This window comes from Phascolarctos cinereus, unplaced genomic scaffold (genome assembly GCF_003287225.1).
Source record: "Phascolarctos cinereus isolate Bilbo 61053 unplaced genomic scaffold, phaCin_HiC Scaffold_2;HRSCAF=192, whole genome shotgun sequence".
Lineage (NCBI taxonomy): Eukaryota > Metazoa > Chordata > Mammalia > Diprotodontia > Phascolarctidae > Phascolarctos > Phascolarctos cinereus.
The window spans coordinates 269,436,374-269,453,261 of record NW_027555625.1 but is presented as its reverse complement, the minus strand read 5'-3'; the positions used below and the strand labels follow the sequence as shown (position 1 = coordinate 269,453,261).

Genomic DNA, 16,888 nt, shown 5'->3' with positions numbered 1-16,888 from the left:
CCCCTCCTGTATACTGATAGCCCACCACTACATTTCTAGGTTATTTAAGCAACAGACCTAGGCTTTAAGAGCTTAACTGGACTGAATGGAAGCTCTAGAGGTAAAGCCTAAGGTCACACAGGTATTCTGAGCAGAGTCAGGATTCAAAGTCAGGTGCTCTGACTCTAAATCCATCTTTCTCTTCATTGCAACATTGCCTTGGCTCACACCTGTGACCTCAACAGGAAAAGCAGGCACACTGGGCTTTCAGGGCAAATTTCAGGCTTCCTCTTGGCTAAATGGAGAAAAAAAATTTTTTCCCTTCATGAAATTGGGCAACTTCTTGTTTATCTTGTCAGGGTAGCCTATGTCACTCCAAGCCTGTGCCACTGAAGAGAATCTAGTCAGCAAGCTCCCAGTTGGCTTCATTTCTTTACACATCTTTACCCGTTTAGTCTGTAGCCACGGTACACTCAGTGGTGAGCTCACCACGCTCCAGCAGCTCAGGGGTATGGTTTAACGCAATAAGAGGCCTGGAGACAGGCAAAGTACTCCCCAGAGGATCCCTAAAAGGAAATCTTTCCTCTGCATCACAACTTCTCGCTACTTACACCAACCGGAGCTCTTTTTCAGTCAAAAGAGAACCTAAACCCTTGAGGTGGCTAAAACACCATCACAACAGTGGAAAAATATGGGTTTATTTGTTTAAAAGAAGGAAATACAATCTTGAATTTATCTCTTGATATCTAGGTCTCTATCCTCCAGGACATTAATTTTCCTATTATCTCTCATCTGATCAACGACCCTGTGAGGTAGGCAGGTAGGCCTTCTTTGATCACTGTTTGGCCAAGGGACAACCATGGTCAAAAAAGTTACTTTGCTCAGCTAGTTAGTGGCAGAGCACCTAGGTGGAATCTCCTATGCCTTTTCTATTACAGTACAAAATACCAACAACCATGTGTCTTATAATGCTGTTTGTCTCTCCAAAAAAGCCTCGTCTCCCATGGAATACAGTAGAATTAGCTAGGTTGCCTTGCTAGAGGAAAGGTCAAAAAAGCAAAATTTTTCATTTGAACTGCCTGAGGGTTGGCATATGTAATTTATTCAAAAATGGCAAAGCCAGAGAGTCCATTAAGGAGCCTCCTGGCAGCAGAAAAGTAAAACACTCTTTTTCAGAACTTCATGGAACAGGTAAATTGTTTTGAGGTCGATAGGCAAAGTCTTTTAAGTGTTCGCTGTGTGCCAGGTACTGTGCTAAAGTGATCAAGAATTTGATTAAAATGAACATATTACTTTGAAATTACATTCTCAGTCTGCAGGTCACAAAGAAACGGATTCTTTCTGGATTGAAATGAGTGGGGAGAAAAAAGGGCTTCAAACCCAGAAACGGAAGTATCAGGTACAATCCTTCTAATACTTCTACAGATAGAATCTTGTTCCTCTCCAAATTCCTGGTTGTTATGAGGCAATCTTGTGTTGATGGTTGGGCTGGGGCACAAAAGAGTAAAAAGGCATTGAAGGTTAATGACCTTGACAAGAAGACCAAAAGAGAAGGGCCCCCTACTGACAATGCACTAGAAACACAACACCTGCTTCTTTCATTCCACCTCACTTGCAACAGGAGAAATCTTAAAAAGTACCTCTCAGGCAGGGTTGTTTATTACAATCAGATCAAAAGAACAGCTTTTCAGTAGGCCACTGGTGAGGGTATGATTATACGGAGTGACTCTTTCTAACAGCACTTGGAATGAGATATAAAGAAAAGGTTAAGTGAGAGTTTTCTGCATGAGTGTTCCTGAGCACTATGTCCAAGACACAGTCAGATCCTTTTGGTGACCAACACAAAGCACAGCACACAAAATACGGAAGCCTCATTGGTTATCTTTTTATTACCTTTCATTCCTGACAGAACCCCCTGCTGGGGGGAGGGGGGGAGAGACACAAAAAGAATGCCCAGCACTGGAGCCACATGGGAATAAGCATAGAAGAGAGAATTCCCAGGCAAATTTTCTGTTGTAATTTGCTTCAGCATTCCATGTTGATTCAACAGGAAAGGGACGACTTTCCTTGACCTCTGAGTCCCTGGCAAGTTGTCTGTATTTTCCTGGTTCATCCTTTAACTCTCAGAGGAAGGCCAGATCCTCTGATGATACTATGAAAGTGTGAAACAGTGCACACTCAGGTACACGTCTACACTTGTCAGCTTCTAAGCTGAAGTCCAGCCACAATTACAGCACATGACCATGATGGAAGTTCTGTTAAGGGAAGAAAGGTACCATAATCCAGGGGGTGTAGAGAAAGGGATAGGGCACACAAACAGAAGATGACGACGGTAAGGGAAGAATTCAATACAGCAGAAGTTAAAAAAATGGTAATGCCGACACAGTCCATTGCAGAGCCCCTGAAAACTGGGGTGGAACAGCCCGGGATCACTTGGACTGGCTGCCTTGGGGCAAACCTACCCCCCTACTACACACAGTGAGTGGTAAAGCTGAACTTGTTACGCTCCGCACTGATCCCCTTTTTCTGACCAAACTGGCAGGAAAGGGAGTACTTGGGACCAGACATCTGAGTTACAGACTTGTGTCCATGGACCTGGTCTATTCAGCCATCCAAAGTTTGAAGGTCCTGTCATAGGAACAGGTGGCTATGAGCTGACCATCAGAGGAAATGTCCAGGCCCATCACTTTTCCCTCATGGCCGGCCAGAGTCTTCAGTGGGGACCAACCAGGGTGTGTCCAGATCTTGGCTGTGTTGTCATAGGCACCAGTGAGCAAAAAGTTCCCATGGATAGCTAGAGAGAGGAAAAGGAAAAGTTGTTGCTTAAGACACTAAAGGGCAAAACATGCTAAAAGTACCAAACTAAAGCCTTGTTGTTAGGCTGTTTCGTTCAGAGAAGAAAAACTAGGATAAATGTTTAATGATCTACAGGAGGAAGCAGTTCAAATGAGGGCCAGTTCTTTCCAACCTAGGAACCAAAAGCATTCTCTGCCACAATTCTACCTAAATTGAGGGAAGGAAGGGCCATAAATTGAGAGAGGGAAGCTTATGATTTGTTTCCTCTGCACATTTCATCCTCTTTTAGGCTAAGCTGAGTGAAGCCTGCTCAGCACAACAACTTCCAAAGGCTAAGAGAGAGCTGTTAATGTCTTTGTGCTTCCTTTTGGAAAGCTGGATCCAAACAGACGGGCTTACGCTCAAACTTGACTCCAGTCACCAAGTTTTGGTGGGCAGGGATGGTGTAGACGCAACGCCGCTGCCTGAGGTCCCACACTTTGCATGTGTTGTCACCACTGCCAGTTGCAATGTGGTAACTGTGGTATAGAAAGAGAGAACCCAAGTTGGAACCCAAAACTGCATTGTTTCAGGTCATTTGAATTTTGAACAATAATCCATTTCACCCTCAAAGCTCAGTGAACTTGGTGTACCCATTAGGGGAGAAGTTGATCCCATAAATCTCCTTCAGGTGGCCCTCTAGGAACATGATGCATCGTCCTGTGCGCAGGTCCCATACACGACCAAAGGCATCCAGTCCCCTAGTAACAAAAACAGGCTCACAATGAACAGTTCAATTATGTCAGTTCCTAGAACAAAATTAACTTATGACTGCCTTAAGGTTCTAACGACAAAAGGAAAAATTGAAAGATGCTGGTCATTTTTTTTCCCATTAAGAATAGGCCCAAATAAGAACAGGCTTAAATGTTGGCAAAAGCAAAAGGGATTAAAAGTAGGAAGATGTCCCTGACCATTAGGTATGGGAGGCAAATGGACTAATGATGGAGGGGTGGGGTAGGAGGGAGAAAACTTAGAACTGAAAACAAAATAAAACTGAATTAAAAAAAAAAAGGAATGGACTGATGGAGTCGATTCCTCTGAGGACAATTAAGAAAATGGTAGACAACTATCTGCCTAGAACAGTTCAAATTTAGCTCTGCATGAAACAAGGGAATATAGAAGATGGCCTCTTTAGTTACCACCAGCAGCTTAGAAGGGTCATGCTTACGGCCTAAGAATCCTACCCAGTGCCCGCCAAAGAACCATCCTGGTGGAAGGCGATGTCATACACTCCCATGCTGTGGCCCTCCTGGTGTAGAATCTCCTCCTGGGCCTCTAAGTCCCACAGGCGCCATGAACGGTCATAGCTAAAAATTAAAGGGAAAAGGACCTAGTATTTATTAAGGACCTACTTGGGAAGGCCCTATGAAAAGGTTAATACTGGAGCTGAAGATGTACTTCTAAAATAGTTCATGTAAATGCACAGACATAAAGAAGACTTTTTGTATCAGTAACAGTTAGGACTTCAACAACCCCAAAACAGTATCTGCCTTCCACAGCTCCAACCGTTTGTCCACTATCTCTGTCATAATTCTACCACTGCTTCTGAAATTAACTGGGAAAACTTGAAAAGGTTATTAAAGATCAGGGTCCCCAACATGCTGGTCAAGGAGAACAAGGAGAGACAAAGTGACAGACGAGAAAGACCAAGATATGGTGATCTTCAAAAAAATCAGCAGTCAATTCTCACCTTAAAATTTCTCAAGAAAAGTTATCAAGAGTTTGCAAATCAAAAACAAATAACTAGATTCTTGACTCTTGTAATTATTCTGCATATCTGTCCTTGTCCCAGCCCAGCCTAAGAAAATCCTGTTGAAGAGGATTTTTCTAAAGCCGGGGTTCTTAACTTGAGGCCTGCAGACTTGTTTTAAAATATTTTGACAACTGTATTTCAATATAATTGGCTTTCCTTGTAACCATATGTATTTTATTTTATGCATTTTAAAACATTATTTTGAGAGAGGGTTCGCAGGTTTCCCCTGACTGTCAAAGAGGTCCATGGATCCCCAAAAAGGTCAAGAACCCCTTCTCTAAAGTTTGATGGAACAGACAGGTATATGAAATGGGTAACTGCCATAGGTCTATCTGAGAATGAGACCAAAAGGCCTTACCAGGTAGTACCCAGGAAACGTCCTGAGGGATGCCACATCACTCTTGCTACACGCACCGAATGGCCTTCAATATCTGCCACAGGTTCATCACTGAAAGGAATTCAAGCAAATCAGAGGGGAACAACATGGTTAATCATTCAACATTTATTGAGTATCTATTCTATGTCAGAAGCACTGTCCTCATAGTGACCAAGTTGAACTCTGCCCAAGACAAACATAAATACTGGGTGGCTAATCAGAGCATCTTTAAATGTTAGGGCTAGGAGGGAACTTAGGGATTATCTAGTTCATTTCCTTCATTTTATACATGAAACTGAAGCCCAGAGAGGGGAAGTGACTTGACTTACCCAAATCACAAACTGCATAGTTGATAGAATTGGGAGTGGAATTTGTCTCCTGACTCTCAGTCTAGTGCTCATTCATTCCATTATACCAGACTGCTTGTGTCTAAATTCAAGTGACTTGAGACTAAACATTCTTATGGCAGCAATGACTCAAGATACCCACAAAGGCTCAGGGATGCCTTTGCAAAACTACTTGTTTCTGACTCGGAGTGTTTCCCGAAGGGGCAAAAGTATATGACAGTGAGCAAGAACACTGATGAACGCATGTATTTTCTTAACTGTCTGATGGAAAGGGAACTGGCATGGTAGGAAAATCTGAGTGAAGAGCTCATTACAACAGCCCACTCGGGAAAAACATGTCTCCTTAAGGAGACAGGTCTCTATGGGGTCTGTAAAATTTGGCAGTTTCAAACTGAACGTTCTGAATTTGAGGGCAGTGATTGTTTTGTCTTTGTATCCTTGGCATTTTGCTCATAGAAGATGTTTAAATAAAGTTTACTGAATTACATTTAGCCCTAAAATTCAGAACATGACCATTTTAGATACAACTTTCCCAGAGACAAAAAATGTGAGAAGATAATCATTATTGTAATTATTATAATCACTATTATAATTATAATTTATTTACAGTCCAACATTGACATCACCAAGTACACTGCTTAGCACACAGTAGGCACTTAATAAATGTTTATTAACACTTAGCTGTATATCAACTCATACGTTTTTAGTCACGGAAAAAAAAACAAACCAACATTTCCTAGGATGTTCCCAATGCCCTGTTCTTATGCTACCCTGTGACTAGGAAAGAATCAAAGATACTTCAGCCTGATATTAATTCTTTTCACTTAAGCTTCTGAATAATGGCTATACCTCAGCTCAGGTGGTTTCTCTGTCATCACCAGTGCTGGGACCCTGGGAAAAACATATATGTTGGAGGTGAAGGGAAGATCTATGATTCAACCAAATTTCACTGAAAACAAATTATGAATGGGAATCTTTTCCAAGTCCACAAAGAACAATTAACCCCAAAGCACATACTGGTTTAGGATCATTTGGTTGCTATTAAATCCAGCTACCTGGCAACGACAGAAAGAAGACGGGAAGCTACAGTGAAAGGGAATAAACACAGACCCTAACGAGAGCAATTAAAAAAGGAAACTTTGTCAATGTGTATGCATAAGATTAATCAAGCCTCCAGAGGAATAAATTTGCTGCAGCATTACCAAAGCCAATTAAAGCTCCCTGGGCTAGCAGGTAAGATTCAGCCTGGCAAAGAGTGGAAATGCCAATTAACTCTTAAAAAAAAACTCATGAAAAGTGGCCCTGCACATGTTTCCTGCAGGCAGGAAACTAAGCAATTGTATTCAGATGTCTACCAGCCAGCACCAGCACAGTTTTGGGCAACAGTATACTAGTTACAAAGACAATAAAAATGCCATTTTGTTAGCACCAATACTTGGAAAGTACATTCTCACCAAAGATGCTGGCTCCAAGGAGGCTCTGCCACCTTGACAATACAGTCTGACAAAAGCCCTTTCTTTTCTCCTCTGTGGCTGTCACTAAGAACCAATGCCTTGCCAAGAAATCATTAGTGGGCCCACTGACCACACTGGACAGCTAACCTGATGCCCCTGGTTAGGGGATGGTTTAGAGCTCCCTCAGAAAACTACAAAAGCTTAGCAGACTGTTGTGTTTTCTTTATGAAAAGGCATTCTCCTGGGGGCAAACCTGCAGCTCAGAGCTCAGTGAGAAAACTGGGCATGCTCTGCTCAGTGGTGATAAAGAGTGGGCCAAAAGAAAGAAATTCTCTATTTCCCTTTTACACCCTAGTGACAGGTCTCTTCTTGGAATAACTGTGGGATGAAATACCACATCTTCTGCTGAAAGCTCCTACCTACTTCAATCAATCATAAGTACTTATGCAACAAAATGGAATTCAATTCAATAAGAATTTAGTAAGTGACTTCTACATGCCAGGCAACATACCAGGCACTAGAGGTACAACGACAAAACCAAACAGTTCCCTCCCTCAAGACGCTAACATTCTACTGGGGAAAAATATGTACACAAATAAATGCAAAATATATACAAAGTAATTTCTGAGGGGAAGGGTCAGATGTAATAGGAAGGGCAGTTAGTGAACAAGAGAACAAGAGTTCCTTCCAAAGGGCACAATGGAAGTGTAGTGTGGAGTGGGATGGGGACCCAGAAAGGGACGAAGGCTACCCCAGGGAGCTGCAGGGCACCAGATTTGTCATACGTTTCACAAGAGCAGAGATATCCCTAAGAAAGAGGTGGAAAGATGAGGTGGAGAATAGAGGGAAGTGGGGGGAAGGAAGAAGAGCACCCTAGTCTTTTACCATGAGTCAGTGAAGTCCTCGGACTAGGCTGATTACAAAAGGGGTGAGGTCCCTTTGAGGTGCTTAGAGCACAGCCAGGTCAGGATTCACTCCAACGTTGAAGAGATTGCCTCCTCTAAGGCAGGGGAAGTGGAGTAAGAGGCTCTGTCTCTGCCCCTGCCTGACAGTCTAGTCAAACCCACACCAGTAAAGAAGTCCGGCTACAACACACCCAACAAGTGGTTATCAAGGATCTGCCCGAAGCCTTCTAATTAGAGGAAACCCACTACCTACCAAGAAAGCGCACTGCACTTATGGAGAGCTGTTACTGTTAGACTAAGACATTTACTCTGTAGCCTGACACACTGCGAATGGAGAAGGAACTAGACAGAGATTATAACACTCACTATCCTAGAGTAAGTCCCAAGTGGGAAAAGTAGGGGATAGGTGCATGTGCTGATCCCTTTCTGTGTGGGGAGTTCCCTCTCAAAATTTATTTCCTATTTCACAGGACTTAGAGCTGGGAGGGATTTGAATGATGACAGATAAACCTCACCTCTCTAGACTCCACAGTTTCACAGACCCATCAGCGGCACAAGAGGCTAGGTTGACATCTTTCTTGTCCAAGGAAACAGTGGATCTGGGGTGAAAAACAATTGCTCCTACATTGGTGTTATGGCCTAAAAGATAAAAATTATAGTTGGCATCTTTTTTTCTAAGGTACTCCAATGCCACAGTGACTGAAACATACATACTAAACAGAGAGGGTTTCCATACAATGTCTGAAAGCACACAATAATAATGACACAGGCAGATACATACAGAAGTAGAAAATCTGACAGCAAATACATAAGTTAACAAATAATTAAAGTCTATAAAAGCTTTAGTGTTTGTCAACAGCGGATTGCAAGAAACTTGATGAAAATGGGAGGACCAACAAGACAGAAAAAATGACATGTAAAAAAGTACCTCCTCCTTCTATGAAGTCACAGAAAAAATCAAACTAAAAAAATATTTACTGTGCACCTACTCCACTCAAGGCTCTGTCCTGGGCCCTCTTCCCTCCCTCCATTCTCCACTGGGGATCTCATCCACTCCCATGGTTTCAATTCCCAACTCTTTGCAGACAACTACTAGTTTAACATCTTAAGCCCCAATCTCTTTCCAACTCTAGCAACTGCCTGCTGGAAATATCTACTTGCATTTATTTTCCAGAGGCTTCTCAAATTCAACATGTCCCAAAGAGAACTCATTCCCTTCCCTTACCCCTCTACATCTACCTATTTCCATTGCAAAGTCACCTGTGACTTTTCTCTCCAGCTGCTCTCCACAGAGTATTTAAAGCCCTTCAGAGCCCGGCTCTCCAGCCCATTTTTCCATTTTTCAGGCTTATCTCCCCTCTTTCCCTGCCTCCCATTCTGTGTTCCTAGACAAACTGACCTTCCACCCCTAAAACTGGACAGTCTATCTTCTGCCTATGTGCCTTTGCTTTGGCTGTCCCTTTGCCTGTAATGCACCCACTCCCTCACCTTTGCCTCTTAAATCTCTACGTTCTTGTAAGGATCGGCTCCTAGGAAAAGCTATTTCTGATCTCCCAATTGTTGGTGATTTTTCTCTCCTAGAGGTAGCAGTATTTACTTAACTGTGTACAGATCCTACCCCCTGATATAATGTAATCTGGAAAGAATGGACCATTGGGGGGGGAGTTGTTTTTGTCTTTATATCCCCAGGTGCACAATGCCTTGCACATAATAGGTCCTTAGTAAATATCTGTTTGAATTCATTTTAATCAAAAATACAGAGCCACAAAAGCAGCAAAAAGAAGTTCTATAAAGGAGGTGGAACAAAACTGCAGATACTCAAGGCAGTGTCTCACTGATGCACATGGAAGGTAAACTTGGTCTTGGAAAGAGAATATGTTCTAAAAAAGAAATTTCAACCTACCTCTTAAAGTGTGTAGGAGGCTGCAATCAGGGACAGACCAGAGTTTGCACAGCCCGCTCCTATCAAACAGAAAGGAAAGCATCTCAGCCAGGGCTGCTCTAGGAAGGAAAAGGTATCTTAATAACATTAGAAAAGGACAGTCTCTTCCTAACCACCCTTCACCCCTACCCCCAATCTGTGCACGGTAGGGCTGAAAGAAAGGGTCATTCTTGTGAAAGGGAGGAAAAGGAGCAAGCAGGAGTGAGTCCAGACAAACCCTTACAGCCTCACAGCCTAGATCACATGTGCTTGGGGCCTCTGTACAGGCACTCTGAGCACAGAGCAAGCTGTGCTCCCTCCTGTCCCTGCCAATTGTGTCTAATATGAGAGTTAAAGAGAAATCAACATCTGCAATACAGTATGGGTCCACAGCATCAAAACATGAGGGTAACCAAGAGTAGAGAAGGAAGTAAATGTGAGAAGAGTATATCTAAGTCAGGGGTGGGGCACCTGTGGCCTCAAGGCTTCTAGGCCCTTGGGTTCAGCCCTCTGACTGAATCCAAACTTCATAGAACAAATCCCCTTAATAAAAGGATTAATAAACTTAACAAAAGTTCTGTAAAATTTGGACTCAAAAGGCAACACCCAAGGACCTAGAAGGCCACGTGTGGCCCGGTAAGCTGCAGGTTCCTCACTCCTGTAGTAGTATTACTAATATTGCTCCTTAAGGAACTCGCCATCCCAAATAAAAACATCCCCACAAAATTAAGCTTACCAACACGCTGTGGCCAGTAGTTTGGAATTGGGACTGAAATGACAATAGGAAATGGGTCGATCATCTCCAATCTGGCTGCAGAAGTTATTCAAAGACTGAAAGGAAAATAAATGGCTATCACTAATCAAACCCCAATTTAAATTGCTGACCTCAACCCACCTTTTTTTGTATAATCCCGGCTAGCAGATATCCATACTGATATCGAGCCCATGCTGAGGAGATGAGACACCTCTTAGGGTTCAACGTGCTGCTTTCTACAGGCCTGTTCTCCCAGCCAACACTAGGAAGGCTGGAAGCACTGACACGACAGGGGGCATCCCCATGGTAGTACAGCTACAGGCCTGGGAGGGGTGTGATCGGTGAGCCAAACAACAGTAATTCTCTGCTAAGCAGAGCACAGCATGTGGCCCCGAAAGCTCAGGCCCTTCCTTAGGAAATAGCAAGCTGTGCATGGGGACTACTTGCCCCTACTTTTCCTTCCTAACAAAAGCTTGGCAAAAAAGACAATAGCTTGGAGAATCTCTCTTACCCGGAGAGATTTATGCAATTCCTGCTTTTGTGATGTCCTAGAGGTCTCTGGAATCTCTTTATGGAGACGGGCTTCTTCCAAGCGTTTCATTGCCCTTTAACACAAGCATATCATCACTACTGTCATAAAAAGGCTTTAAATGCCCATGTAAGAATGACACTGTAATTGGCAACACATAAAGCAAGATTGGTTTCTGCCCTGCAGTTTCATCTGAACATTTACTTCTAAGGCTGATTCTTACACTTTGGGAGGTAACAATAAAAGACAGGTCTCCCCCTGTATCCCAGGGCCTCTTCTTACCTGGGTAGTGAATAATTAGCAATCCACAGCCTAGCAGTCTTTAGATTATTGGATCCTTCATGGTACCAGGTTTGTTGATACTGAGGAATATGTTAAGAACAGAAAGAGAAGTGTCAGTCCTATCTCACCATCACTCAAGGTCAAAAGGTTGGCAATGGCTACATACTCCATGTGTTTTTCTCAATGACATACTGAAAATACATTCAAAAGCATGCTTTCCCTAGAGTGGGCAGACTAATCCTAATAGCACAAACCCTGAAAAAGACAAGAAGAGAGAAATCCCTTTCCTGCCTTACAGGGTAACAGGTAGCAGGTACATCTTACCTCTTCTTTGGACTTTTTGGATTTTTCATCATCCTTTTTGGTCTTTTTTAAGGCATCTGTGCCAACCACAGAGAGGATATTTCTCAATCTGTAAAAAACAGGTAAGGATTTAACTTAGTTGGAATGAGATTTTTTAAAAAATAGTATATAAAAGAATGCTGTATATAAATAAATAAAAAATACTGTATGAAAGAAAATAAATTCCTATTTTTGGGTCCAGAACTGTGATTTTATCAATTTGGGGAACTCCAACTGTAAAATAGCCTTTCACTGATACAGATTAGTCTCAGCAAGTCAAAATGGGCTTACTATGTGCCAGGCACAGTGCTAAGTGCTTTAAAATTGTTACCTCATTTGATCCAGCAATTCTTCTATAACACTGAATCTTAGAAAGTTTTCTGGGGTACTGAGAGATATAGTAACTTGTTCATGGTCACATAAGCAAAGCATGAACCAGGTTTTCTTAACTTCAAGGCTGGCCCTCTACTCACTAAACCTCACTGACCCTCATAAAAGAAAAGAGTAGCCACTAAAATCTAAGTCAAAATTGCAAAATCTCTCCCCACCCAAGAATCTCTCTTTTTTTTTTTTTAATTAAAGGTGCTCAGTCTATTCCTACTTCACTATTCTTTTTCTCACTAATCCCTCACTCCTCTGCAGGCTCTGAACTCTACTGTGGCAACCTTCCCAGAATCCACAAGCTTTATGTCTCCTTAAGAGACGGAGGCCTCTCTGAAGCCAGCCAATTTGCCTAGATCCGTTCATCACTATAAGCAATATGGCAGATTCTTCACACTCTTTTAGCCATCAATGGCATCACTAATTTATTCTGCTTAAGGCAGCAGTAACATGTAGATAGTAAAAGGTACCATTTTCTTCTCAAGTTATATATGAAAAGGCTTTATTATGGTTTCAATAGTTGAGGAGGAAGAAATTTATCAGATTTCTATTTTTTTCAGATAATTTAAGACTTAAACACAAATATTTAACCAATCCCAAATTCTACCATTGATTTAAAATAATTTGATATTATTCCAGTAGCCTTTTCACTGCTTATAATACAAAATTCAGCATTTTTAAAAGTCTTCTCCAAAATGGCTTAAGAATTATCTTATTAGTTAAAACAAATAAGTAAAATGTAGAAAAATAAGATGCCTAAGACCAATGATCAAGATCTTAGCTTCACTGACTAGTCCAAATCTTGTGACTAGAATATATTATAAAAAGGAGAAAAGTTTCAATATTTTGGGAAGTCAGTCATCTGGAAATGATCACCTCTCTCTCCTTTCAGCAGGGCCCTCTCCAAAAAGTGTGATTGGTTCACCCAGGGCTCGAAGACAAGCCTTGACTTCTGAGTCATCCGTGGAAACATTGATCTGCCGGGCTCGCTTCCTTCGCTCAAATTCAGCCAACACTTCGGCTTGCCTTTCACTGATATGTTCTTCAATTTCAAAGACTTCCCCTATACACAGAAAAGGCAACAGAGCACAGTGATCAAGAGTTCATACTCCAAATATGAGGAAGGAAAAAAATTGTAACTTAAAATTATTCATGCCCAATACCTAACTCAAAATTCGACAGCTTTAAAAGGAGGCTAACGGCACTACCAATATCTGATGCCACTTGACACAATCCCAACTAAACAAAAGAGTAAGATACAAAGGCTTTGATGAAACCTGGAGAGGACAGACTTCGGAAGCCCAGAATCTTTGATACATCTAGCAAATTAATTATTTAGGTATTTTGTTTGGAAAAAAAGAGAGAGAGAGAAGCACAAGTCATATCCTTGTATTCATCAAAGCAATGTTGATATGGGGGCACTAATACATGACTGCTAAACTCCCATGAGAATGAAATTCACAATTCTACAGGGATTTTGACAGGTACAATTTCTCTAAGGGTTCCAGACTGCGTGTTCATTTATATCATAAATAACAAATTAAGCTTGCTATCAATTCAATATCTCCTTGGGTTCATTTAAATAAGCCAGGTCAGGATATTATGAAACCTCTTTGGCAGTCTGGGGAAACCTATGGACCCCTTATCAGAATGTTTTTAAATACACAAAATGAAATATACAACATCACAAAGGAAATCAATTATAATAAACCACAGTGATCTAAATATAGGTTGGGGTAGCTAGGTAGCTAAGCAAATAGACTTGAGCCCAGAGTCAGGAAGAACTGAGTTCAAACCTAGCCTCAAGACACTCATTAGTTGTGTAACTCTGTACTTTGTTTTTGTTTTTTTTAGGCAATTGGGGTTAAGTGACTTGCCCAGGGTCACACAGCTAGTAAGTGTCAAGTGTTTAGTCTGAGGCCGGATTTGAACTCCGGTCCTCCTGACTTCAGGGCCAGTGCTCTACCCACTGTGCCACCTAGCTGCCTAGTTGTGTAACTCTAGGCAAGTCATTTAACTGTTTGCCTCTGCTACCTTCAATGTAAAATGAGTTGGGGAAGGAAACGGCAAAGCAATCTAGTATCCCAAATGGGGTCACACAAAATCGGACACAACAGAAATGACTGAAAAACAAAATAAAGGATTATCCCAAAACTCTTGGTGCATTTTAAAAGTTTTAATTTTTAATAGCTTAAAATTACACTAAGAGTTTTGGGACACCCTGGATTTAAAAAAGCAAAAAAAAATTCACAGACAGGATCAGGTAAAAAACTGTTTCTAAAACTAGAGCCAATACTAAGGAGTCTTGGCTAAGTTGTGGTGTCTCACTTATTTAGATGCAGTATACAGAAAGGATAAAATAAAAACACTGGAGAAGAAAAAAGCAAAAACAAAAAAGGAATAAACATAACCATGCTGGCCCAAAACAATGTCAGAACCACGTTAAACCTGTTCTTTGAAGAAGCAGAGCACGATTCTGTGAACTTAGTCTGAGTGATACTCTACTAAAAATACTCACAATCCTTAAGAATAGTCCTACAAAAAAAACTGAGGGAGAAAAGGGCATCTGGGAAGATGCAAGATGAGAAGAATGACTCTACTTTTAAGTGCCTACTACATTAGACACTATGGTAAATACAAAGACAAGACATTCTATTCAACAATTTTACTTTTATTTAACTACTTTGTATATGTTTGTATCTATTCACTTAAGTAAATTTGTTTAAATTTACATATTTGTACTTTTCACTTTAAATTTATGAGATATGTATGTATATATGTTAATGTGTATATATATGAACATGCATATACATGTCTCCCTGAGCATAGGGAATGTTTCATTCTTTTCACCTACATGTTTAGCATGCAGCAGTGTCTTGTACATTGTAAGTGCTTAATATATACTAGCTGATTTAGTACCTTCAAGGAATTTACAATCTAGTAAAATTTACAATCATATAACAGAATGATGTAATACAAATTAGAATATTAATCCCATGGGATTAGATGACCTCTAGAAATATGGGTACGAGGCAAGCAACGTTAAACTTAGCCTTAGAGAAGCAGTTTATAAACCACACTTTCATAAAGATAAGTTCAAGGAGAGACTATAATTGATGATGCAAAACTTATTTTTCTCAAGGCCCAAAGTAAAGGGAGAAGATATCCAAGCCTAGAAAATCCTTAAGACCAGGCAGAATAGGCAAAACAAAAGACTGGTTCAAAACTAGTCTTACCAGAAGTTATGTTAATATTTCCAGCCTCAATTCCAGCTTTAATTCCCTCTTTCCCCAGCATCCCTGACTCCCCTCTTGCAAGACGCTCCTTCTCCTTCTCTTCCAAACTGCCATAATAGATATGAGGTTTCTTCACTACAGGGGAGGCGGTATCTTCAGGAGTCCTACTAGGGGTTTTGGTTGCCTATAAAATCAAACAGCATTGTTAACCTAGAGTTGGAGCAACCTTCTGAGATGCCTGAAGTGTTAATTTTGGAACCAAATCCTATTCTTTGCTCTATAGAAATAAGCAAGGTACCAGCTGGAGCTCTCTTTCCTCATTCAGATAAAGTCACAGTTGTGTTTTATTGCATGCTCATCTAAGAGCATGTTCAGGACAAGAAATGTGTTGGATGAAACTAATGAACTCCATCTTCCTCTTAGTGATTTCCCAACCAATAGGATATTTTGAAACTGCTTAGTTTATTAAGTTGTAAGACCTCTGGGGGCACGTGCAATCTCTCTTGGAGTTCTGAGTGTTCATTTATGTTATCAATAACATATTAAGCTTGTTAACAATTCAATGTCTCCTTAGACTCACTGAGATAATAAAAGACTGAAATAAATTTAAGCAGTGAATTCGAAGGGAAACATTGAGAGAATTTACCTCTGGTTAAACCAAATTCTAACTCAGAGGCTGTTTTTTCACCTTTCAAGAACACTACCTCAGTCTACACAGAACTTCGTAGGTTTTAATGCATTTACACATGCATAATCTCATTTTATCTTCCCAAAAACCGAATGACTGCACAAGGTCATGGATTATCACCTTTTTTTTTTAATACAACCTTAGAGCTGAAGAGTCTAGATCATTCCTCTTCCAGACACAGGAAACCCCCTCTTTAACATCCTGACAAGCAATCATTCAAATTCTGCTCAGACACTTCAAAGTGATGGTGAACTCACCATCTCTCATCGAAGTCTTTTCCACAACTTTGTTAAGAAGTTCTTTCCAAATCCTGAACTAACATCTGCCTTCTTGAAACTTTCCTTTTAGAGATGATGAACTGGAGTTAAGTGATCTGTCCGGGATCTGGACAAAGCTAGGACTAAAATCCAAATGACATAACACAAATGTCAGAGCTGAAAAGAAGTTAGCATCTAGTCTAGTTTACTCTCTTTACTGGAGGAAACTCGGGCCAGGAATTAACAGGCAGCTTAACCAAGGCGGTGCAGGGCTGGGAAGAGAAGCCACATCTCCCACCTCCCAGCCCAGGGCAACTTTTTATTACCACGCTCTTTTAGAACTCCGATTCCCTGCCGAATTCAAGCCCCAGAAGCGGCCCCGTTTCTCCCCGGGTGAGTGGGGAGGCCAGGCCCCTCGGGAGGGCTCCAGGCTCAAGAAACCAGCCAGTCCATTCCCCTGCCTCTGCACCAACCCACCCATCATCTCCCTGAGCGCGGGTTCTGTGGAAGTGGCACAAGCCAATTTCGGCTCCACTACATGTGGGCAGAGAACTCCCAAGGATCCCCAAACACCAAGGCGGACCGCACCGTGGCCGAAGCTCGAGAAGAAACCATGTCTCGGCGGGTCGCCCACTCACCGACCACCACGGCCGCCGACTCCGCCGCTGGAGCGTTCACTCCACGCTCAGGAGACCGGAAACTTGGAAATGTACCGGAAATAGCGCATAATCGGAACTAAATGGAGTCCGGAAGCCCGGGGGAGGCGCGGAGCAGGCCGGGGATTAGGCGCGGAGCATTTTGGGAGAGGTAGTCGGTAGCGACGGATAAGGAAGGGGTTGCGAGGCATGC

General features: G+C 41.7%; 1 protein-coding gene across 3 annotated transcripts; it reads right to left on the bottom strand.

Annotated features, from left to right (window-relative positions):
• Positions 1-1,840: 1,840 nt before the first annotated feature.
• PRPF4 (pre-mRNA splicing tri-snRNP complex factor PRPF4) lies at positions 1,841-16,845 on the bottom strand. Of its 3 annotated transcripts, none has more exons than XM_020965632.2 (15): positions 16,628-16,845; positions 16,040-16,182; positions 15,095-15,278; positions 12,735-12,921; positions 11,460-11,547; positions 11,136-11,215; positions 10,836-10,929; positions 10,307-10,401; positions 9,553-9,611; positions 8,165-8,288; positions 4,926-5,015; positions 3,999-4,121; positions 3,408-3,515; positions 3,175-3,293; positions 1,841-2,773 (listed from the first exon to the last, which is right to left on the bottom strand). In XM_020965632.2, exons 2-15 carry the CDS (start codon positions 16,040-16,042, stop codon positions 2,580-2,582), a joined length of 1,548 nt encoding a protein of 515 aa, XP_020821291.1. In that variant the 5' UTR covers positions 16,043-16,182; positions 16,628-16,845; the 3' UTR covers positions 1,841-2,579. The 3 variants fall into 3 exon arrangements, with proteins under 3 accessions (XP_020821291.1, XP_020821292.1, XP_020821290.1); XM_020965633.2 differs by having other exon boundaries at positions 16,678-16,845; XM_020965631.2 differs by lacking the exon at positions 16,040-16,182.
• Between the last annotated feature and the right edge of the window lie 43 nt (positions 16,846-16,888).

Coding starts and splice junctions, on each gene's coding strand:
- PRPF4 (XM_020965631.2), bottom strand. CDS start 16,654: ATGGTTTCTTCTCGAGCTTCGGCCACG. Junction 11,548..12,734: donor CCTGCTGAAAGGAGAGAGAG/GTGATCATTTCC, acceptor TGTTTTTTACAG/ATTGAGAAATATCCTCTCTG. Junction 3,294..3,407: donor ATCAACTTCTCCCCTAATGG/GTACACCAAGTT, acceptor TCTATACCACAG/TTACCACATTGCAACTGGCA.